The sequence below is a fragment of the Pollicipes pollicipes genome, unplaced genomic scaffold (assembly GCF_011947565.3).
Source record: "Pollicipes pollicipes isolate AB1234 unplaced genomic scaffold, Ppol_2.1 Scaffold_4881;HRSCAF=5763_pilon_pilon_pilon, whole genome shotgun sequence".
In the NCBI taxonomy this organism is placed as follows: domain Eukaryota; kingdom Metazoa; phylum Arthropoda; class Thecostraca; order Pollicipedomorpha; family Pollicipedidae; genus Pollicipes; species Pollicipes pollicipes.
This window is the reverse complement of record NW_023596576.1, coordinates 44,538,158-44,562,380: the sequence shown is the minus strand read 5'-3', so window position 1 is coordinate 44,562,380 and position 24,223 is coordinate 44,538,158. Positions and strand designations below refer to the sequence as shown.

General features: G+C 52.2%; 2 protein-coding genes across 3 annotated transcripts; one reads left to right on the top strand and one right to left on the bottom strand.

The window, feature by feature from the left end:
- Positions 1-7,253: 7,253 nt before the first annotated feature.
- LOC119100986 (general transcription factor IIE subunit 1) lies at positions 7,254-14,220 on the bottom strand. Its single transcript, XM_037224220.1, has 7 exons — positions 13,985-14,220; positions 12,038-12,204; positions 11,591-11,719; positions 10,030-10,195; positions 9,179-9,327; positions 8,126-8,417; positions 7,254-7,658 (listed from the first exon to the last, which is right to left on the bottom strand). The coding sequence occupies exons 1-7, from the start codon at positions 14,103-14,105 to the stop codon at positions 7,468-7,470; spliced, it is 1,215 nt and encodes a 404-aa protein (XP_037080115.1). The 5' UTR covers positions 14,106-14,220; the 3' UTR covers positions 7,254-7,467.
- An 839-nt stretch (positions 14,221-15,059) lies between these two features.
- LOC119101534 (UPF0729 protein AAEL015238) lies at positions 15,060-21,443 on the top strand. 2 transcript variants are annotated; one of them, XM_037224879.1, is made up of 2 exons: positions 15,060-15,141; positions 20,409-21,443. In XM_037224879.1, exons 1-2 carry the CDS (start codon positions 15,075-15,077, stop codon positions 20,675-20,677), a joined length of 336 nt encoding a protein of 111 aa, XP_037080774.1. In that variant the 5' UTR covers positions 15,060-15,074; the 3' UTR covers positions 20,678-21,443. The 2 variants fall into 2 exon arrangements, with proteins under 2 accessions (XP_037080774.1, XP_037080775.1); XM_037224880.1 differs by having other exon boundaries at positions 15,136-15,222.
- The last annotated feature ends 2,780 nt before the right edge of the window (positions 21,444-24,223 follow it).

Sequence of the window (24,223 nt, the reverse complement as noted above, 5' to 3'; positions counted from 1 at the left end):
GTGACAGGCCCACCTGCCGTGGGTTAGAGGCAAGCCCACCTGCCACATGTCAGTGACAGGCCCACCTGCCGTGGGTCAGGGCAGGTCCACCTGCCGCAGGTCAGTGACAGATCCACCTGCCACAGGTCAGTGACAGGCCCACCTGCCGTGGGTCAGGGCAGGTCCACATGCCGCAGGTCAGTCACAGGTTCACCTGCCGTGGGTTAGAGGCAGGCCCACCTGCCACAGGTCAGCGACAGGCCCACCTGCCGTGGGTTAGAGACAGGCCCACCTGCCACAGGTCAGTAACAGGTCTACCTGCCGCGGGTTAGTGGCAGGTCCACCTGCCTCGGGTCAGTGACAGATCCACCTGCCACAGGTCTGTGACAGGCCCGCCTGCCGTGGGTCAGGGCAGGTCCACCTGCCGCAGATCAGTCACAGGTCACCTGCCGCAGGATATTGCCACATCCACTTGCCAATCGAACAGGTCAGGTCAGGTCATACATCTGTTCCCTCCAAATTTTAGGAGGCCCTTTTACTCAAACTGGAGGTGTTCTACTTACATGTATATTACAAAAGCTTTTACCATGCCAAGGGGATTTGGTATTGAATGCTGATACTGAATCAGATACTGAATTAGAAAAGTACCAGTTCGTGCTCAAAAGGTTTTTCGCAACAAGAGGTTTGTGTTCTGAAGCAGGAGACTTCCATACGAATCATGAAACATGCTAGATCATGATACTCATTTTGTCTGTTTTTGTTTGTAAGAGCTATTCGCTAAGGACGCCACTTTCATACATTACAATGCTCTGTTCTGAATGTGGCGGCACCCTCTCTATATCAGGAGAGCCCTTTTCTGGAACGAGAGGCCTCTTCCATGCCTCGGAAAGCTGCCCTTCCGGGTCAGAATGTCCTGTTTGAGGATATTGAGACTCTTCTGGTGGTTCGGAAAACATTTTGTGAATCGGAAGCACCCTGTTTGACCTAGGAGCTCCTTTATGCATCAGGATGTTTTTTTCTGGGGCACTGGGCTTTGATGGATTGGAATGCCGCTGTGATAATCAGACGGCCCCTGATGCTGGCATATGTAATCGTTGAAATTTCTGCAAAAGGGGGCTCATAACTATTCTCCTTCATTAAAACGACACCGCCCAGGAGATCCCTGTAAGGAGACTCCGTTTTTTAAGGCCCTGGAAAACTATATCCCCACCCGCACTCAAATGCGTGGCGCGGGCCCTGAGTTTACACACCCTTAAACCAATCTTGGAGATAATGCTCGACATAATGATCAGTAAACGAATGATATGCACGCCTTTCTGCTTACGTCACTACTCTTAAGGGTATGCTGTCGTAAGACAGCCTTAACTCATGAATGTGCGTTTTAAAATGCCTTCTGCGCGCATTGTTTGCATGCACTACGCGGTTTGGCCGTCGCTGGTGCATGCGTGGCAGCTCTGATGTGCGGAACCGGCGTGATCCGCCAGGGGGCGGTGATTGAAGCGAGCAGCGCGGGGACCTTCGCCGTGCGCCAGTCGGACGGCACCAGCCTGCAGATCGGCCTGGACCTGGCCTCATTCTCCGTGCCGCCGGCCGCCAAAGACCAGCACCCGACCGTGCACACATTTCCGCTGACCCGGCCGGTGGTGCCGCCGCCGCCGCCGCCGCCGGCCCCGCCGGCCTCTGTGCCAGAGGAGCCCAGCTCGGTGCTGGCGGCAGCGGCTGGCGGCGCGCTCGGTGGCCTGCCGACGGTGGTCACCACGGCGCCCGACGACGAGCCGGCGCCAGATGCGACGGAGCTGGCGCCGCCGGTGCTCACCCAGACGCTCTGCGAGACAGTGGACGCAAGGAGGAGGGTCTTCAGGGCCACGAGGAGGGGCCGGCTGATGAAGGTGAGACGGCTATGCGAGCCGCGTGCGAGACGTTCGCTCGAGGCTCGGGTGGGCGTGAGCGTGTCAGGAGTCGTTGCAGATGCACTTAGTGACTTGAGTCGAGGGTTTCGCGACTTTTTTCCAAGCCGCCGCATCAGGGCCCGATGTCAGGCCGTGTGAGCGTCGGCTTGCCCGACCCATCGGCCGCTTTGAGAGGACCGTCGTTTCCAGGTGGACGACCGAGACACGTGTCCCGCCGACGGGCAGACGCTAGCCATGCGCGCTCAGCTGGAGCGGGGCACCGTGCTGCCACAGCAGCCGCGCCTCCTCGTCCTCTTCCGCGAGGGCGACGGCCTCGAGCTGGTGACATCTAGTGAGATGTCGCGGTACCTCAGCTCCGTCAAGACGTCGCGCGGCGGCCAGGTCTGGCGCGACGCCCACGCCGTTGATCCTGAGGTGTCGACCGTACGGGTTTTTCGTCCGCTGGCCGCCAACGAAATGCCGGAGGAGCGGTGGAAGATGCCATATGTGGAATATAGCATAGTTCCTGCAAGTAAGCGCGCACAACCTCCTCCCCGAAACAGATAAATACGTTGAGCTGCATATTTATCAATGCAAATGTCAGCTTATTGAACAGCAAAAATAACTGAGGAATATGTTCTCTCCAACAGGTCCTCAAGACTTCAAAACTAAATCGAGGCTCATACAGCACTTCGTTCTTCATGCGTCCATGAAAAAGTAGTCTTCCCCTCTCCTTCCGTGCCGCCGAAACGGGATCTTACATACAATTATGTTTTGATTTCTCCAAACATTAGCGTTGTCTACTCGGCCGCTTTGAGGGCGCTGTCACCCTGTGGTGGACACCCTGTGCCTAGTCACCCTGAATCACCCTGTGTTTCAGCAGTTTCCTCCCACGCCTACTTTCTTCGACCTGGCTGCACGGTCGTGGTGTTGTTTCAGACCTGCGAAACCGGGACATGAGTCTACTGTGTACGGACGAAGCGGTGACCCGGTCGATGACCTGGTGGGGCGCCGGCGACTTTGAGCCGTCGCACCGGTCGGCCGAGCCCCCAGCTGCCATCAAGCTGATTCAAACCAGAGAGCTGGTGCACATGCCGCCAGTAAGTCACAAGCGTCGCTCTGCCTTGCCAGACATGGTGCATGTTGTAACCGGGCTCTCCGTAGGGGTTCTGAGTCACTTACAGCATATGGCGGCAGGTGAGTCATACATTTCGGACTGGGATTTGTGGAGATGTCCAGCAGTATAACCACCAGCCTTTCGCAATACTACCTGGTACGATTTCCACCTGTTTTCTTACGCTCAGGAAAGAGGCTGTGTCAGGAAAGGTATGCAGCCCAAAGGCGCTGGGAGGCATTCACATTCCTTCGATAATATAACGTTAACGTCGATAGCAAAAGTGCCCGATTCCTGATGTGGGAAACTAGTCTGTTTGCTCAGTGCTGAAAAGAGTGAGACCCGTTGCGTGCATGGCACGATATATTTTATCACTCCCAGTGGAGGTACTGGAGGAGATGTGCTCCAGGTGCCGGAGAAGATGGACCGGGCATATACAGAGCTGTGCGGTACAATGTACCCTCTGACCCTGCCCTACGCATACCACATGCTCCGCGTCGCGCTGTGTGGTGCACGTGACCTTGTGTCTCCAGGTACAGGAGGAGATGTACCAGGAGGTGGTGAACGTGGTGCACGAGACACGTCTGAGACCAAGGAAGCCGAAGCGTGACAGCCTGGCGATGCTGATTGGTCAGATACGGGCAACACCGACTCCTAAGCGGACTGTCCACCTGTACGAGGCCAACAGGCTGATACAATGGTGAGGCACGCTGACACCGCAACAACGCCCGCAGCCCCAACAGCCGTGCCTTCAGCTGGTGTGGCTGCATGGAAGTATGCAAATTCATTCACCGGCAAAAGACAAGCAAAATAGGCCAGATCTATGTCCGATCTTTTTTGCAACGTGTACGTTTTACCCAGTGCCGGCTACCGGTGGCAGCAGAGGGTGTGTGAGGCTCCGGTCTATCCTATCCCGGTGCTGAGTGGTGACGCTGTGCTGTAGGCTGGAGGCCGCCAAGGAGAACCACAAGCTGGCCACTTCCAGCACACCGCCTCCGCCGAAGTGGTCGCCCGAGTTCTGGCAACAGTACCAGAGCGAGACCAGCAAGATAGAGAGCTACAGTGAGATGCTCCGTACCAACGTGAGGAGCAATACAGTCCTCGTGCTTGTCAGGACAGTACTGTATGATAGTTGGAGATTCTGTAGGTTATGCTGCTTCCCCTGCACGGAGGCCAGGACGGAATTTGATCAGGCGGTGTTGGTACGTTTTCTGAACAGCGTTGAATAGCATGGCTGTAGGGGTCACCTTCCGCCCGATCACCCCTGTCATTGAGCTAGCTGCCTCAGCTGGAAGTCCATGCCCAAAGACATTTATCGTGGTCGGCATTGCCGCGGTAGGGCGGCAATAGTTTTGCCGAGAAAATGGCTGAATCGAATCATGGGGGGGAGGGGAGCAAGCAGCCAAAGAAGCTCTTGGCCGTTACCTCGACGATCTCGATGTGGGACCTGATTTTCAAAGCGCATCATAAGTTCCATGGGCGTCTTAAGCTGTCAAAACGTGCAAAAACATTCCCCGCCTTGGCTACGCCCCTGCGCTGCAGCAGCTAACGTCATGGCGCGCGTGCGCCCGCAGCGTTTCCCGCCGTACTTTCTGTCGGAGGCGGGCGGCGAGTTCCTCGGTCAGGTGCGCCAGGCTCCGCGGCCGCCGCTGGCGCCCCGCTGGCGCCCGCTCGTCTCCGAGCGCCAGATGCTGCTGGCCGGCGCGCCGCGACCGTTGCCGCCGGGCGCCGTGCGCTGCCGGCCGGGCGTGCTCGACCTGGGGTCGGTGCGCCGCGGGGACGCCGGCGCCGGCCGCCTGCTGCTGGAGAACGCAGGAGCGGCCGACGTGGTGTACCGGCTGCGGCCGCCGCCGCCGCTGACGGGGCTGCGCGTGCGACCGCGCGCCGGCAAGCTGCCCGCCGGCCAGGCCGTCCCACTGCTGGTCAGCTTTGAGGTGAGCTGAAGGCTGAGCCAGCCGCTGAACTCGCTGTGATGTGGGTGTGATGATCGCCAAGGACTCGCTGCTACTGTATAAGCATGACTGGCTTGATCCCTTTCTTACACCAGGGGAATTCACTGTTGTTTTTGGACAACTGATCAAACTTTTATAGACACAGTGCTGGTACAGTTCGTATGACGAGCTCACTTGCGCTCATGCAGGCCACTATGTCGTAAAGTTCCAAGTTGAGTACCAGGCATCCCAGAGAGACTTTTGCCAGTGCCGTTGATTATCACCAAAGACGGGCTTCTGTGATCTTCGCTTTTAACGACAATCTTAATCACAGCCCAGCTCGCACATCGGTAGTGGTATATGCTATCTACCTAAGACTCAGGACGAAGGTAAGATACGGCTGGATGCACTGGGTATTAACCCACGCCCTACATCGTTATTTCGTTAGTGTCCTGTACATCAAGAGTGTCGCGCAAAAGGAGCGGACTGAACACGTGCCTCTTCGCCCAGCCATACCCCAGGGACAGGAGGCTCTCACACCTCTGCCTGTCACGTCCTCCATCCCGATCCGGCGGTGCAGCGCGACCAAGGCAAAGCTGACTGCGGTCGAAGCCAGACCGTCATCGGGTGAGGTCATCTGTGTATCTCCCCGGTATCGTAGCCTGAAACCTCTCGCCCGCGTGTGCCACCAGCCCGGGGACACGATGGTGGGTCGCTCCGTCTACTTCCGTCTGGACGTGGTCATCGACGGCGGCCTGGACCTGGTCCAGGTGCCTGTGGTGGCTTGCATCGGAGAGCGGGACGGCCTGCTGCCGCGGCTACCGCCCTTCAGTGGCACGGCCCGCTCCAGCACCGTCCACTGAAGCCGGACACAGCTGCTGCTGCCGCCCTTCAGTGGCACGGCCCGCTCCAGCACCGTCCACTGAAGCCGGACACAGCTGGTGCTGCTGTGGCTGCCGCCCTTCAGTGGCACGGCCCCGCTCCACCACCGTCCACTGAAGCCGAACACAGCTGCTGCTGCGGCGGCGTTCCAGTGGCAACGCCCGCTTCAGCACTATCCGCTCAGCCGAACACAGCTGCTGCTGTTTACCTCAGCAGTCTGGGCATTGCGCAAGATGCAATATGCACTGATTACTGGGTGGTGTCCATAGCAGACAAGCCGCTGCGGCCTCTGGGCGGTGCAACAAAAAGGACTCGGGTGGTACGAGCGGCATGGAGACCACTGAAGGGGCGCTGGGCGTTGGGGGCGTCCCGAGGGGCGTTGCATTGTCGGGCTGTGTCCGTTCAATACGGGTGGGATACTGCACTGCAGTGACCAGCCGCCGGACTGTCACTCAGAACACTGTGTGCGATGTGCGCGATGTTTTAGTTGTGTACACGCAAAAATCGTGCAGGATGGGCTGAACATTGCTCAAGGGGCACATGCAGATGCGGTTGTGTCGCTGTTCGTAGAGGCTACAACCCTATGCAGCACTTGAATTGCGCGGTGACCAGTGTTGATTAATGTGGATGTGTTGTTTGAGTTCCGTTTATTCGTCTTCGTCTGGAATGTAATAAAACCTGCGATTGAACTCTTCTCATGCACCTGCAGTGGGAACGACGATGGAACAAACCCGGGAAATCCTGTGCCACCCAACGGACAACAGAACCAATGCCACGCCACTCCCCCGCATAACGATTAGACCCCACAATCTTAAGCAATAAGCCTTTTCACACTGCACGCATTTTTCTTTGTTGTTACTGCGTCTGGAACTTCACGCAATTGTACAAGGTGGTGCAAAAGCTGTTTGGACACGGGACACAAACAATGCCCGCCTTTGACGCGTCAGTTAAGACCGCAACGGAACTCATTATGCAGAGTAAACATTAGACGGCCAAATAAGCAGCCCCATCAGTGTCCCAAAGCGTTTCACCGACACGTCCCGCCGCGTGAGCGTGCCGTCACTCCTCGGCCAGTCTCAGCCCCGGCAGCTGAGGACCAGCACTCTCAGTGACCGGCATGGGACTGCTGCTCCAATACCCGTCACCCGGAGGCTCACCGGACCCGGCCTCTTCTGACAAGTACCCGCCGGCGCCTCACTGTCCAGCCGGCTCGGATGAACGATCCAAAAAAGTTTGCGAGAACATGGTGTATTCATATTAATGCACGTGCCGCGTCTTGATTCATCACTTTCCCCGACCGAAAGCCATGATCAGTCCCGCTGTAGCACTAACGCGATGATTACGTGGCCGCACGCCGTCCGCACGTAAAACACCACTGAACAACAGGCCGTCACAGCATGCGACCGGTACAACACACGATACTGGCTCCGTATCCGACACTACAAGCACGTGCAGCGCCGAACAACCTGAAGCGGCCACCTTAGCGCACCGGCGCGCCGCGTTGTCAACACAGCGTTGCTGCTTTGCACAGTTCACATCATCACCTCAAATCTGCTAACACGGGCCGCACAGTTCTCGGTCTCGCAACACAAAATGACACTGGGATGATCATGCTATCACTTGCCCGCGCCTGCAACACGACTCGACTCCGTTGTATGGCCGCGCGCCCACCCTACTCGTGAATGTGCGAATAGTACTCCTGGTACGCCAGGATGTACGCCTCCTTCTCGTCGGCCGTCATGCGCGCGATGACGTCATCGCCGACGTCAGCGATGGGGATGCGTTCGGTGCCGACCTGTACGGTGGGCGTGGCCTCGTCGTCGTCCGAGTCCATGAACTCCAGGTCGTCGCTGACGTCGATGGCTGAGGGCGGAGCGAGCGGCGGTCACGGGTCTGGTCCATCGACAGCGAGGAGCACGCGTCTGAGACCGGTCTCGATACCAACTCGGACGGGAGAACGGCCGTCGGCACAAACACAGGTTCGGGTGGGTCGGGCCACGCGGATCGCGGATCGGGAGCCAGCCTCAAGCACGATCATGACTGGGCACAGCACAGGCAGCCGTACGACCCCGTTTCGAAGGGCCGCCACGCCTGAGCGACTAGACAAGATTCCACAGGCCAGCGCGAGGTCGGGTCTTAGGCCTGACCCCAATCTCCACCACCAATGACGTCACCACGCCGTTCACTGCCGAGGCCCGTTTCGCAACGCATAGCAAAGCCGCACAAAGGCCCAGCCACCAGCACCCACCAAAGCGCATCTCTTGCCCGAGCGCGCTGCCCCCCCCTCCCCCCCCCCCCCCCCCCCCCAGCCCGCCGCCGTCGGGACTCACGTTTTGAGGTGGTGTGGCCGATAATCTCCGGCTCGCTGTCGTCGCTGCTCTCCTGGCCCGGGATGACGGGCCGCTTGCTCTCCCGCTTCTCGTGCTGCAGCAGCACGGACATGATGTCGTCGCGGCCGCGCTCTTCGCCGGCGTCGGCCGCGTCGGAGGCGGCCGCGCCGTCGGCGTCCGCGTCCTCCGTGATGACCGTGCTCTCCATCATCCAGACGGGCCGCTCCTTGCGCGTCGCCTCCGGTGCCGCCGCGCCCTCCTCCTCCATGTTGATGTTGACCGTGGTCTCGTCCTGCCGGTGGTGGTGTGACGAAGTGTCAGCGGGGTTCAGGGCGGTGGCGATGTGGGGCAGCAGTGCAGGGAGATGGAACCACCACACGGCGGGAGATGCTGTGGGAGGGACGGCGGACGAGGCCTACAGGAGACGGGAAAGGTGATGGTAGAAAGGGAAGCAGGCGACGGTTGCAGGGCATGTGTACACACCGGACCCATTTGTGAACAAGGTTTGGGGAGGGAAACATCACAATCACAAACAACACCTTGAATGTATTTTACAGGCCACGCCCACAGACCTGACGTTAAACCTCAAACTGGGGCCTTCTCGCCCACACTGCAACAGAACACCAGCATGCCCATATATCGACCTTCTGACGATTTAATTCGGAATGAGGCGTCCTTGCAAGGTAACTGCATCCCAAAACCAGTTGATGCCTAAGCCGCGAGAGACAGGAGTCTCCAGCCGCCAAAAGTGTAATCGGCTCCATACCACTGCCAATGACTTCAATGCGATTCTGAGAGCAGTGACAAAACAAGAAGTAGCACAATGCACAGCCTGAAACCGCCGCGACAAAGCGCACGACAAAGAGCTTAGTTAAATCCCCTCCAACCGGACGTCAACAATCCCACCAGTCTCCTCGTTCGTCAGACGCAGCCATGACCCCACCACCCTCGTCCCCCACCACCCCCACACCACGGGGCCGACCCCGGGCGGCGCGGGGCCGCCTGGCCGGGGGTCGGCGAGGGGGGAGGGCCGCCGGGCCGGCCGCGGCTCACGTTGAAGCCGGCGTTGCGCGTGGCCTCGCCCGACCAGACGCCGTCGCCGCCGGCCGTGTCGCGGCGCGCCTTCTTGCGGTCGTCGCGGTGCAGGATGTCCTGGATGTCGACCGGCTCCGGCTCCAGGATCTCCGGCGCCAGCTTGATGCCTGTCGGAACCGGAGCGCGACCGGTGACGAGAGAACCGGCCGGCCGGCCAACAGCGGGGGCGGGGGCGGGCGCGCCAGGTCAGAGGCACACGTGGTGGGCAGAACGCGGTGTGAACTGAGACGTCCGGGGAAATGTGGTGAAAACTATCATTTAAAAATAAACGAATGCATTGCGGAGGCAGTGGCACAGCCAAGGAGAAGGGGAGGGGGGGGGGGGGGGGGGGACTCACGGGACTTAGGCCCTCCTTGTCAGCTTTGAACGTGGTTTTTCATCACGACACAACTAAATATAATTCCGGAATCTGCTGAGCAGGGAAGCTGTTTTGGTTTTAAATCTCACAGACACTTCTATGGGCAGCGAAATACAGAGCTCAACAGCCGTAATTTATGAACAAGAGTTGTGAAGAGGCTCTTATGGAAAGGCTAAGATGAACAGTAAGCGGCTGAAGCCATGGCTTGAGGCACCAGGGGGAAGAAACACTTCTTGCGGTCTTGTGCGATGCGAAAACAGTGCAATGACTTGAAAAGGTAACCGAAGAAATTTCAGACCGCTTGAGTGTATTCGCCGACAAAAACCGTTTTTTCCACGTCATGTCAGAGTTCACCGTCCCCAAAGCGAGGGTCGCAACTGTCTGACAAGGCCCACTAACAGCGGCCGTCTCGAAGCCGGTGCCGGCTCTCGTCGTCCCGCCGCGCACTGACCTTCCACTTCCCGCAGCAGGACGAACAGCTGCTCCATGACCTCGTTGAACCTGGCGAGCATCATGCGGGAGTCCTGGCGCGGCATGGCCGCCTCGTCCTCCTCCACCGGCGTCGAGCAGAAGGTGCAGAGAAACTCGCCCGTCGTAAGATCGAACAGCTGGTCCGCCTGTGAGACAGGGTGGCTCACTGACGCCCAGCTCGGGCTAATGGGTAGGCGACAAGCCAACTAGAGATAGCATTTGTCTAAATTGTATATTCTTGTTTCTAACAACGTTAAAAGACGGCTTGTGTGCACCGTATAGCGCTGTATGAAATGGCTAAATGTATGTCCTTCGGTGGCGTTGTGTCTATGTCAAATCAACACGCGACACTGCGAAAGCCATCTTTGTCTGACTTTCCACGATCGCGATTGTCTCATTATCACAATTTAATCAGCTTCTGCCAATGAGTTAACGTTCCGGTAGTCAATTAGTCTGTAGACGATAAATTTGGCCGAGCAGGTCTAGACATCTCGGATGATCGTATTGAGCTCGTACCTCGCGTTAAATTCCAGCAATATTCCCAAAATCAAAATGAGGGACAAGAAAAGACTGGGGTCAGCCTCACAGGACGGGCAGCCTTCAACGAAATTAACGGAATTCTTAACAGAACTTAAGGGAATCGCGAGCGAAAGGAACTTGCATCATGGAAGCTTAAAAATGGCTGGCTATGAAGCATACGTACTTTTTCAGCAGCCCCACATCGCGTGTCACGTAACCTTTTTTGTCAAGACAGGCTTTGCGGTTTTCAGCCGCCCACCGCGATCGCTCCCTCCCCCCCCCCCCCCCCCCCCCATCCGCGCCCACCCAAAGTGAATTGTTGTATTCATTTCTCTTGCGGTAGGTGTGACAAAACAAAGGACCCTTCCGAAAAATAAGCAGACGTTCGTCATAACCAGCCCATGTCTGATACAATAATGTACAATGACCTAAAAGTAACTGAGGAAGGCAGCGCCCGAACAAATGTTACTTCTTTCTGAGTTGGGCGCTGTAGGCTAAGTGTTAGGAATGGCATATTGCATGATATATTTTAACAAAATGCATTAAAAGACACCTAATGCATTGGTCACGCCTATGCGCTGCTTCCGGGAAAGGCGCCCTGCTGTCTGCCGGGTGGCGGTCAGGTGTTCGGCGCATTGCTGTCTGCCATATAGTGGTCAGGTGTTCGGTGCCCTGCTGTCTGCCGTATAGCGGTCAGGTGTTCGGCGCATTGCTGTCTGCCATATAGTGGTCAGGTGTTCGGTGCCCTGCTGTCTGCCGTATAGCGGTCAGGTGTTCGGGTAGCGGTCAGGTGTTCGGCGCTCTGCTGTCTGCCAAGTAGCGGTCAGGTGTTCGGCGCATTGCTGTCTGCCATATAGTGGTCAGGTGTTTGGTGCCCTGCTGTATGCCATATAGCGGTCAGGTGTTCGGCGCTCTTCCGATTCACATGGGGACAGGGACGACAGAGTTTGCCTTATCTTACCTCGTGTCACTACAGCAGCTTTTTTAACATATGAAAGAAGCAAATACTCAAATATGCTTACCTGCAGGTCTGTGTATGTTTTGAGACAGTTTGGACATTTGAAACTTGAACGGCTTGTTGCATTCCTCTCCTCTGTTTCCATTTTTCGGCGCATGTGGTCTAACTTATACTTGACAACATTCACAAACACCTGGAAAGAGAAAAAATCTCAAACACAGCAGTCTAAATGACAGCGGTGGCATTGCCATTTCATGACACTAATGAATATATGATACATCAGTAAAAGTTGCAATAGACTGAATTAAATGCCAATGCTGCTATTGACACATACAGACATGATGTTGAATGACGTCATCATAAGGCAAGGGTTATTTTTCACTTCCGATAATTAGATCAAAAGTTGCTCTCATCACATGTTTGCATCTCTCTTAGCATGGGTACAAGCAATGACATGCCAACAGGCTGCAACCTTACCCTGATTCTTACCACCACAAGGAAAAATTTTCACCTTGTAGTTAATGTAGTAGTAGTTTTGTCTTTGTGCTTTTCCATCTGGCCCAGTCTCCATCTTCATCTTTGTCTGGATAAATTTGTCATTCTTCAATGTATCGATCCTTGCCCTCAACATTTTTCGCTCAAACTTGAGGAGCTCACAAATATCATCTTCCTTCATGCCTGAAATAAAGAATTTGGTCACTAGGAGCACCCCTGCCCATCAATGCTGTGACATGGATGCCACAATGAAATATATCTTTTTGAGACAGTCTTTATCCAACTTCCTGGTTGCCATACAAAAGAACCTGTCTCATGGGCACAATTCATATGTAGCATACAAATGGGTTTACCATGCATGCCATATGCAATGCACACACAACATTTCATTGTGGAACATTCTGGCCTGGCCCTACAGCAGCCTATATCAGATAGCAAATCACAACATGTTGTTTTCCTTTTTGATCCATACTGCCATTTTTCCAGCTTATTATACCAACCACACTACATTTCTCCCATTTTAACTATGCCTAACTTCAAATGCAGCCATGTGAGAACAATGTGGCATAACAAGGGTGGCAGCAGTCACACCAACTACCATTGCAATGGGGGCAGGCTTCATGGGTGTCCATGTGTTGTTAGGGGTTCAGGACACACTCAGCTGTTGAGGCTATATGACATCCCCTGCATCCCACCCTGGCAGGAATGGGAAATGCCAGCTGGTTACTGAAACCCAACCATGTCTGATGCCAAGGGCAATCAGAATGAGGCTGGGGCAAAACTAGAATCTTGGGTCTGGGACACAACCCAACCTGCAAATAGTATTTTGAAGGAGAAAGCATGAACAAAAGTATGTTGTATGACCAAAATTAGAAAGAACAAAATCCTGATTGAGGAAAACTGGGGCAAATGTCTACTCTGCTCTTTCTGCCAGCAGTGCTATACCCTTGGAACCTTGATCAACTTCCTGCATACATTGTCAATCCTCATGGCTTTGCCACACTATCTTTTCTCATCATTGCCTGTGCCTGGCCGCAGGATGGTCCAAACATAACTACACATCCTGCTTCCTTTTCCTTGCCCTTGCCAATCTTTTCCTACAGCCCACATCTAGGCCACCACCTGTTGGCTCATCCTGGATTGCCTCATCTGATTACACTTAACTGCCTGTTGAATTGCAAACACACCATCAGATGAATGCAGTGGAATGCAGAAGCACAGGAACTGTTATGTAAGTTGGGGAGGGGAGGGGGGGGCAGCAGGAGTGCTTTGCAAGTCTTTTTCAACCATGTCCTATGGTGTAGCATCATAAGAATAATAATTAATTTGTCCAATTTATGAAAATGATGGCTCCAAACCCCATCTCAATTATCATACATTTGGACAATTTTGGCCTTGGTGCACATTTCTTGTATATGCATATGCATTGTTGTGCTTTAAAAGGTGGCTTAAAATTTTAGCAAGACCATATTGCAAAAAATAGATCCTGTCAGTAAAACAAATAGCATTGAATAAAGTGAGCACATCACATCATCATCATTTTGAGCACATCTATTGATGTCTAACCATCCACATCAGCAGCTCTGTTGGCTTGGGTGCCTGCCTTCAAAGTCACCCACTGGTGGGTAGTGGGGTCAATTTGAGTCACAGTAAGCACTCAGTGTCTTAGAAAAACACCATATGTACTGTGTGGGAAGAAAGCAGTGAAATGTATTATAAGCATAGCACCATATCATAGGCAGAGCATCATGCGACAACATCAACACGGTCATTATGTCATGCATGAAGCATTATGTGCACTAAATGCATAGAGCACTCTTCATTAGGGTATAACATTAAGTGATTTTCCTCAAAATTTTGCTACACATTTTGTTTCGCAACACACAAGAATAACACACTGCAATACAACATGCATCTAATTCATCTCCCTGCAGGCTGATCATACTGAAATTAAATGACTTACAGGGGTTCCTGACAAGCATATCAATAATGAGGGCATCTTCAATCTTGTAGAAACCCCTCACAACTAGACGAGCTAGCTGTTTTAGAGAGCTGGGCACTTCTGTTACAAATTCACTGCCCATTTCTGACTATGTCTGCCAACCGCCAACAGATACTTCCGGTTAACCAGGGCGGTATCATCGGTCCACGGCCTAGCACAACGACGACCACAATCCCAGTTCTAGAGCATTGGTAACAGTCAGATTCAGTCCACCCCCAATACATCGGTTCCCCTACCAAGGCTGCCTTAATAAAAGGAGGTCAGTATAATGACCAAAAATTAAATATAAACCCAGAAACACTAAAAACTTGTGATAACACTCAGTTACAGCCTATTCCGGTGTTCCTAGAAGTGCAAGCATTAAGCCGTTGTCGTGAATAATTTCTGGCTATGAAAACAGTGGTTTAAATGGGATACTAAAATGCCTATCCGTTTTCATGAAGTTGCAGGATACTGCAGCCGGCTATACGACCTGGCCAGTTAAGATAACCATGGACCACGTACGTCGTGGGTAGCCAATGGTATAGCTAACAGGTGTATTCACTGGTTTATTAGTCCATGGTAAAGCCTCAAGTTCTATGAGCATTTTCACATTAGAAAAGTTGAGAAAGGCTCGATTGCATGGTTAAGTGACCGCAGAGAACATTGTTGAATGGTGCTATGAGAAAAGTGTTCTAGTCTCAATTAACTTTGATGTGGCTCCTTACATGACTTTCATTCATAAATATGTGTTAATGTGTATATGTATATATATATATATATATATATATATATATATATATATATATATGTATATATATATAAACTCCAATTATACTTTGGTATTCCGTACGCATACTGAACTAGATCGAATTTGTGAGCTTATCATGTTAAAGTATGAGGTGATATAGAGCACAATCCTCATCAGTTTCACATGAACTGAGACGGACTGAAACATGAGTATTGCGAGCATCAAATGAAGTGCGGTAAGAAATCTCTCTCACTCGATACCTCGAATCCCTCGACGTGCTTCCTTGAACCCACGACGTCATGTTGACCTTTCCCGGTACAAATGCTACCAGTTAAATACCGGATCCTTGCGAACTGTGGCTGGTTGGCTGTTCGTGTGAGGTCGTCACGTGAGTATTATTTCAACATTCGATATTTACCAAGCGCGTGGGGAGTGTGAGTATTGGATTAAACGCATGCTTTTTCAACTGGTGAGTCGTGAAAATTTTGGGTTGCCGCAGAGCAAAGCGTGGTTTTGGTGATGGTCTCCTGGTGTGTTTGTCTTAGCGGCGTCATTTTGGAAAATCATCCTTTATGTGCTTGCAGTTTGCTTTATTATCGGGGCAAGTCATCACAAAGTTCAACGACATATGCAGGACTTCACGTTGGAACACTACCCAAGTGTTTACTTGATGTCGTGACACCCTGTAGGCATACACTTAGTGCATGCTGTTTAAAAGACATATGTTTTTATTCACCTCATACTTCCATATCTGCCTTGAATATTCATTGCTAGCACTGTTCTGTGTGTACATGTTTATCGTCATCATTAAAAACTTGCAGGAAGTCTGTGTTCTTGGTGCTTCCTTTATGATGCTGTCCATGACAGTTGTTTTGTGACAGCTTGATAATCAGGTAATTTTATTTTTAAGGTGGTTTCAGGGAAGGTGTTTGTGTAGTTGCATTATGTATGGGCTAGATCTTCTTAAAATAAATCACAAGTCAAATGTTTGGCCATTGAACCAAGCATTGGAATCTGAACCACAGTGCTTAAATCTTCTGAAGCCTTAAGACACTGGTGTTTTTTATTTGATTTTGAGATAAGAGGCACCTTTGCACATACAGTTAATTCAAAAGAACATGTTTTTCACAAAGATAAGGTTGGGATGCTTAACCACAGTGCTGAAACCCTCTTGATGTACTAGACACTAATTTATGTAGGTTTGATCCTTGGCATGAAACACATCTGGAATAAAGTGGATTTAAAGAAAAGTAAATTCATCCCTACATATAGGCTCATACCACATGCCCACATGTGTTTGTGGGTTGTATGCCTGACCAGGAGCACATGTAAGAAGTGTTGGAGGATCATGCCCCTCCCCTCTCCCCTCTCCCATTCCTGAAGCAACTTGGGGCTGGTGATCAAGAGGATGAATGAGTGCCTGTAGGGAATGCTAATGGGTCTGGCCTGTGTGGTTGGGCTCAGTGTCAGAGGGTCTCTTGTGCCCTTGGGGGGGGGGGGGGGGGCTCTTTAAAATTATCTTGGAATCCATTTCCCAAACAGAAATGAGGCTGGAGTGCATCACTGTCACTGAATGCCTCTGGCACTTGTTGGGATCTGTGAGGCAATGAAGGGTCCCTGTGTCAGTCAGGGACCTACAGTTGTTAGCAGGGGCTCTGTGTCAATAAGAGGACTTGAGTCCTGGGACCTGGGGAAAGCCATGGGTATGACCATTGGGATGCTGGGAAGACATGTCACCCAATTTTCACAAAATGGGCTTTGGCCTATCAAATTATGCCCTTAGAATGCATGTTTCCTTACATTTTGTTTTGTTAAAAAGACCATCTTTTTGCTAGGCTATGTCTCCAAATTCCATTTTGACCCCTCAAATCCTGAATCCCCCCAAACTCAGTGACATGGTTACTTCATCCATAGCTGGAGCAGATCGACAATGAAAGGAGATGTGAAAAGAAAGAAAAACAATGCAAGGGCCTTCAGTGGGGCAATGCATAGGGTGTGCGTCAGCCAGTGGCCCCAGTCTCAATTGGTGCTGTCTGTGCGATGTCAGCTTCAGGCCCAATAAGCTGAACTGAGGACTCTGTGACAATATATGTTGTACTTCCAAATCAGGGAAGTGCAGTTCAGTCGAAGTACAGTACAGTTCCAATCCAAGGGAATGATGTATGATGTATTGATCTGATGGCCTCCAGATCGACACCGGGCCCCATGTCGCAGGAACAGTAGCTGGTTGAAACCCCATGGGTGGGACAAAACGGCCCTTCAGTTGTTGGCCAAAAAAGGTACCTCAGCCACCATACTTTTTGGGGTTCTGCTCATGGAGCTCCCTGTCTTGGAAATATAACGGATCTCCTCGAGATTCAAAAGGGTAGATGTATCAATGGGATCAGAATTTGCTTGACATGGCAGCATCTGTTGGCCTGAGAGTGTCCATCCTTTCTCAGATTAGATGAGTGATGCAATTATATGACATAGTTTTGAACATGCCCGCTCGAATTTCTAGAGTAAAAACACCAATACCCGACGTTGTTTGTCGCCGTCGCACCGAGCTGCGTCGACCTCGGTAGCTAATATCAGGCGGCGGGTGGCGGGTGTGCGGGAACGATCACGTGCGGGAAATCAATGCCTCCAAACCCTTCTCAAGGTTAGTTTTCGGCTAGCCGACCCGGCCAGGCGACCTCGGGATGGTTGGGAAGATGATAAAAAGAAATACAAGCGCATGAACCCGAACCATAAGTTTTAGATGCATAAATCTACTCCTTTAACCATTCGACCACGGTCATCAATGCCTTCAGGCGCTATGTGTATTGCATCTGTTTTATATCGTACGTTTTTAAATCTCGTATTTTATTCGGTGTGATGGAAACACGTATGCGCATGCACATGTTTTACGGATAAGTCAGTTGTTACGCTTTCTGATGGTCATTTTTCCAGCATGTGCTAACTGCTGGGACAGCGACATGTCACCCAGGCAGCTCTCTGGCTACTGCGGTATCTGCAACGGCTGGAGATATTTCTCGTGGGCCGGTAGACATTGGAAAATTTACCAAGGGCTTGAAATTTCGAATTTCGTTTGGATTTCGGTGTGTGTCTAAATGGATGGAACGATTTTGAAAAACGGTGGGAATAGAGTTGCCTTCCAGTACCCAAAATTATAGCCAATTGTAGAGTCCCGCATTCGTCATTTGCCAGCAGCTTATAACAAAACCCTAGTTGACTCACCATCGGTCCCGGGCCGGCCAGCCGCCGACCTAAAACCGACCAGCCGCAAAAACCTTGGCTTTTGAAAATCGATTGGCAGTATTTAAAGGTTAGACTGGGTCGCACTTTTCACCTGTCAAAGTTGAGGTTCATTCTCTGGACGGCTTAGCAGTTTCAGCAACACGCAGCATTGAAGATTCCACCATTACCTCAAGGTTTCTTGCGTCTGTAAATGTAAGCCGTTCTAAGTATTAAGTTGAAGACTACACGGGCTAAATTTAAAGCCCGGACTATCCTCCACACGTACGAATTGATTTCACAGAGCCCTAGAAGGCACCGCTTTCCGACACGCGGCCGTTTTTGCCCGCCCAGCGACCGCCGGCTGGTGTTAGTTTCGGGCTCGACACGGCACGGCCTGCGGAAAATGTAACGATGGACATATGTGTGTTGGCTCTAACGGACTTCGGTGCGGGCATGCTCAGAATGAAATGATACATTTCTGCTGCAGTCGATAAAGAGGAGAGGACGAATACCGAGTAGAACGTTAGATGACTTTATCAATAACAGTTTCGTTCCGCCATGTTTTGACCTGCGATGGTGTTCAAATCCCCCCCCCCCCCCCCCGCCTAATATGCCTGGATAACGCCGAAAAACTCTGGTAACGTCCCCAACTGTTGTAGGCTTAGAGGCGGCCGACTGAACCATTTAAAAGTGAGTAACACTGGTGGCTTACTCCATGCGGCCGTTGCGTACCTGGCTCCTTCACTTTAGGACGTTGAAATGCAGCCAAATGACATCTTCTGTTGGCTTATGTTTCAGTTCAAGAAGGAAAAAGCAAAGCTGGAAAAAACTCGGCCTCGTCGAATTGCAACGGTCAAAGCCCGTGTTTTGTCGTTGGGAGGGCTCTGTACCAAAGGGGGTTCTTCATTAATCATGGTGCCCGCTTGCAAAACTCTGGCTGTGTCCTTTCATCTGACCTACAATTGCACCTGGCCATATTTCCAGCTCATGTGGTTTCCTTGATCTCATGGTGTTGTACAACTAAGTATGGTAGAGGTTGTGCAACATAAGGCTTAAAGCCTAAACACATACCGGGAATACTTATTTCACAGCAAGAGATTACGTTAGCGGACTAAAAACGGGACAGTTATGTGTGTTTGTGTAATGTATGTGTGATGCTAAGTTGTGTTTGTTATTTATTACCTCGTCGATTTATTTTTGTATATCTCTTAGTTCAGATTTTAGTCACAGGGTCGTGAAGTCTACAATCATCACAGTGGAATGGTGAAGACTTAATACCTTGTTATTAACACGCGCTTGGGTGGGGGTCAATATGCCCCCAACCCCCTTCTCTCCTCCGAAAGTTGTTCCAAAATGATTTCCGAACGGTTGGACGCAGTCGCGCCAAATTTCGCAAAGCTATAGACAATTGGATAGCGCATCTTTCAGTATCACAAATATGTATGCATCTTGGAAGATAGCTGACCTATGGCAGGTCAAAGTCAGGCCATGGAATTAACGGAAGTAATTTCTAAGGAACTGCTGCGACAAAGAAATATTAGATGAAACCATGCATATCCGAACTGGTTTCTCAGGAAAGGCAATTGAATGAACAAGTTCCATCGGCCAATGTTCTGGTACGAAGGTCAGACCGCGGTCAAAACTAACCTGTTTTTACTCGAGAGCTTGCTTGATTGGGTAGTTTCTGGTGACCATTTCGAATTTATTAGTAACAGTGACCGCGTGATGACCTTCCATTGACTTGTTAAAGGTCAGAATAGATAACTGACGTGAAATGACCCAGGTCAACAATTTGTTTTTAGAAACGTTCTGAACAGCATAACCATTGGTGCATATTCAAAGTCAAAAGTCCAGGCAGTCTTGTATAACTTTAGTCACCATGACTTCCTAAAAGTCAAACAAGGTCACTCACCTTGAATGAGTACCAGTGGGTTTTTGCTAAGAATAAGCATCTAGGTTCACCGCGGTTGCATGAGGTATGGGGCCACTTTGGACACCAATCTGGAGTTTGACTTGGTTTGACCTTTTTGACTGAAGGTCATGGCCTATGAGTTTCAATATTTGACACAAGTGAGTTCACGTACCGGCCGATTCCCTGTGAATTTTGTGTTTCTAGCCTTGTTTGTTGTTGAGGACTCTGGGCGAGAGGTCAAATTGACCCCCCTCCCACCCGAGCGAAGGGTATTTAACCGGCCACCCGGGCATGCGTTAAACTTTGCAGTAGCGATGTGAGTATATTTTAAAAAATTGGGTACACATTTTGTTTCATTTTGCGTTCACACTTCCTTCGAAAATTGGGACCGTTCGTTCACCTCTAAATAAATCGTCTTGAAAGAGCTGCATGATTTCAGCGTCAGACTTCATCCTAATCATACCGCCACCTCGGCTGCATAAACCCCGGAATCACTCACCAGTCTCCCTTCCCGTTTACTGCAGGTGGTTGCAGAATGGTGTGCATCTCGTGCATCGTGGTGCCAGTGGTGCTGTACCTGTGGCACCGGTTCCTGCAGCCGCTGATGCTGCGCTTCTGGAACCCGTGGGGGGCCGTCGAGCCGAGCGCTGCCGGGCCGGCGCCGGCCGCGGACGGACTCAAGTGTCCGTTCAGCAGCAGGAGCGAGGCGGCCGGCGGCTGCGCGACCGACGCGCACGGCCAGAAGGAGGCCGCCCAGCCGGCCGCCAACGGCACGCACGTCAAGGGCGACTGATGCGCACGGCCGGCGGGGTAGAGGCTGCGGGTGCTCCGCCGCTGGCGCCGGGCCGGGGCGGGCTGACGACCGCCGCCACTTCGGCGGCCGAGACGAGGCGAGAGCTCGCGGGTGGACGTGCGTGTGGTCGACGGCACTGGAGTGTCAGCGAGCGTCGGGGGCGGTATGCGGCAAGCGCGCCGCACCGACTACCGCACCGGCTTGGGAAGTCCACAGGTTGTGCTTCTGATATCGACTATCGCCGACCTGTGCTTTGACGACGTGCTTCTGGCACATTCCTGTTTCCCATGCCGTCGTCGTGCACGTGTGTTTTGGCGTTGTCTCGGCTGCGCATCCGAAGGGGGACGTGCGGCGCGAGCAACAACTTTTGTTGAACGGCTAGGTGGCATTATCACGGGATTCTTGCAATTAGAGTCGCATCATGAATAGATCATTCTATGTCTATACTAGGATGAACGGTATGGGCAAATTGTGTGAAACTGTCGGTGATCATCGCTGTCCTAGCGAACATTGTTTCCGCCACATGATGTACGTTTACGCTGCACCACATACGCTGCATTTACGCTGCAAAGGTGGATATGTACCCTATATTGCTGTCCTAACTGATGCAGAGATGCCGGAGATGGGCAGACATGTTTTGTTATTTCCACATTTGATCAAACGGCACGCATTCTAAAGTAATGCTAGCTGTTAAACTGGTGTCTGCGCGTCCAGGTACATCGCTCGCCATGATTTGGTCACGGTTAAGCATTTATTGAATACACCAGTGTGCATACTCTGTTTCTCAACTTGGAAAACCTGGGATTCTTATGTATGACAGAAAAAGTGACGAAAGCGTGTCAAGCTGGGTTTAAGTTACATAGACCATGAACCGCAATAATTGTGCCGCTTAGGTATAGCCACTAAGCCCCTTCGAAGTGGACAACTCTGAGCACATTTTTGGCACGGATGCAATGTGCGCCTCAAGTTTTACCCAAGTTGTTTTCTGCATTCGGGCCGGACGTCCCTTGTGATTCCCGGATGCAAGGTCAGCAACTGCGGGCACCAGACGGCCTTGGATCAGACGCGGATCTGAGGCTATCCGAATGTAGCACTCCACCTGCCAGCCTCCGATGGCTCCGTTTTGTCTGCACGTGGCGTCGACGACCTTAACTCGTGCATCGCCACATCGTCAGTAAGCTTGCTGTAACGTCGGTTGTGCACATTTTGCTCGCCGCGGCCGCGGTTTCTGAACCCGCTATGCTGTCACTCACCACCACCAGAACGGCCCAGGCTTTGGAAAGCCGGAAAAAACATTACCGCAAAATGTACGCCGGCAGCGTTACTCGCCGACGAGTGCTCAAACACGCCCGTGCAGCATCGCAATCAATTTGGAATCATGGACGGTTTAGGGCCGTGTTTATATCACGTTACGCATGGAAGAGAGGAGGTTTGATAGAACGGAGCCGAGGTGTAACGAGGGTAGAAGGATTGAAAAGCGTAACGTTACGCTCAGATGTGTTTGCAAACTATCGTTGGAAGCAAACTACGCTGGCTTCTTCTCATCATAAGCAACGAGTCTTTGTTTCGCAGCTCTTCAGCTCAATGAGGGGCCAAAAGGACCATATCTTTTGCAGCGAAACCAGGCGGAGATTGCTCTCTTCGGCATGAACACGACGGAAGGGCATTGGGAAATAACTAAACATGCGCAGCTGAATTTATTTATGACACTTTTGGAATGCACAGAGTTCAAAGCGAAACTTGTTTTGGATGTTCTTACCGTCATTCGGCAACATCCGCCAGGCGAAGCACAGCTACTATGATCAAAACAGCTTTTTGAGCTCGGTTAGCGCGGACGCACCAATAAAACGCGTCCACGTAAATTGCAGCTACCGGGAATAGGTAGATGTGACGGGAACAACTTTTGGATTGGTCCAAACAGTACAAAATCAATGACATCAGGAACTGATTGCTCGTTTTACTAAGAATTCAGCCGTATTATGATTTCTGGTGCCTGTTACGACTTACCTGATGTCATGGGACAGCGGGGTCGAGACCACAGGAACTCGCGGGTTGGGCAAACCCATGGGCAACCGTATGGAAAGGGTAACGGGTCGGGTTGGATACTGTTCTTGGGAAAATTTAGAGTATGGGCGGGGTAGGAGTGGGACGTTTGCAGGAGGCCGCAGAGAGGTTGTAAGAAATACATGTTGCTGCCTGCTCCCATATTAATCATAAGCCCTATTCGCGCAGCTGTCGACAATAATCAAAGACAATGGGTAAGTTTAGGTGCAGACTTTTACGAAGCCTTTCAATAATTTAGCACTGCAGTGTTGGAAAAATGAGGAGTGGGTGACGGTTGAGTTCAACTGATTGGGAATGGGATGCACACAGCCCCATGGGAAATTAATGTAAGGAAAGGTGAGGAAAATATTACCCGTGAAGTTCTCTTATCGACACATTACACATGCAGCACACTGGCCATTGCGTAGTCTGGCAAGGCCTTGAGAAATCGACCACGGGCTTGGAAACTGGCTTTGTTGTTGAATCCTGCGATAAATTTGAACTCATTTGATTATATTGGCAAGCACGGGCAATGCACATTCCAGTCCACACGCAACAGTCAAACCAATCCTTGAACTGTTCATCACTTGGATATTAGCTGGTCACAAAGTCGTCCTGCCGGCCGTCGGCGCCGGGTCGGCGGCTCTAACCGCAACCGGCCTTGCTCGAACGAAAGAAAGTAGCATATCTGTGAAAAGAATTCGTGTCGGGTGTGCGATGCCACGATATACGACAGCTCCACGCTAGCCGCAGATCTCGCTGCTCCAAGGGGACATCAGGTAACATAAAGCTTCATTTTTAGACAAGATGGAAAGCCCCATTTGATCTCAGTCCGTTGCTCCGACGCATGGCTACATTCCAAACCCGGAGAGGCCCCGTAAAAGCAATGGTGCTAGTATGGCACCCACCGGTGCGCGCTGCGCCACTGTCGATGCACACGTCGAAGTGTACGGTACCGTGCCGTTACCCGGGCGCCGGCCATGGGTGCACGGGCCCACCCACAACGCGCGGGCAGACCGCTGCCATCCCCGCCAGTGGGCCAGGGCCACCTGACCCCACCACGACAGCTGCAACGCCGCGATCTCCCAGCGCAGGCCAGAGCCTGGGCACGGTGGTCCCCTAGGGTGCGGCGCTGAGGGTCCGCCGCTGGGAAGACGTGCCGGCCGGAGCCGGACACCGGCCGCCGCCGCCGGCCTTGGCCAAGACGACCGGGACGTGTGCGTGCGGCCCACGACAAGAGCAGCTTCAGCGGATCACGCGGGCCGCGCGCGCCGAACGCTCCCGATTTGGGCAGATGACTGTGCGACTCCGGTGCCTCCGCCGACTCGTTACTGCAGATGGCCTGACCGTATAGATGGGGTTGGCGACGTCCGCCCAGCGCCGTGACCGGAACTAGGTGCGGACGGGCCCACTCCTACCTGCCGGAGTTGAGGTGTTTCCGATCAGGGTCCACGACCGGCTGAACCCGTAGCCGGTCTGGTGAGGGGGGCCGCGATCAGGGTT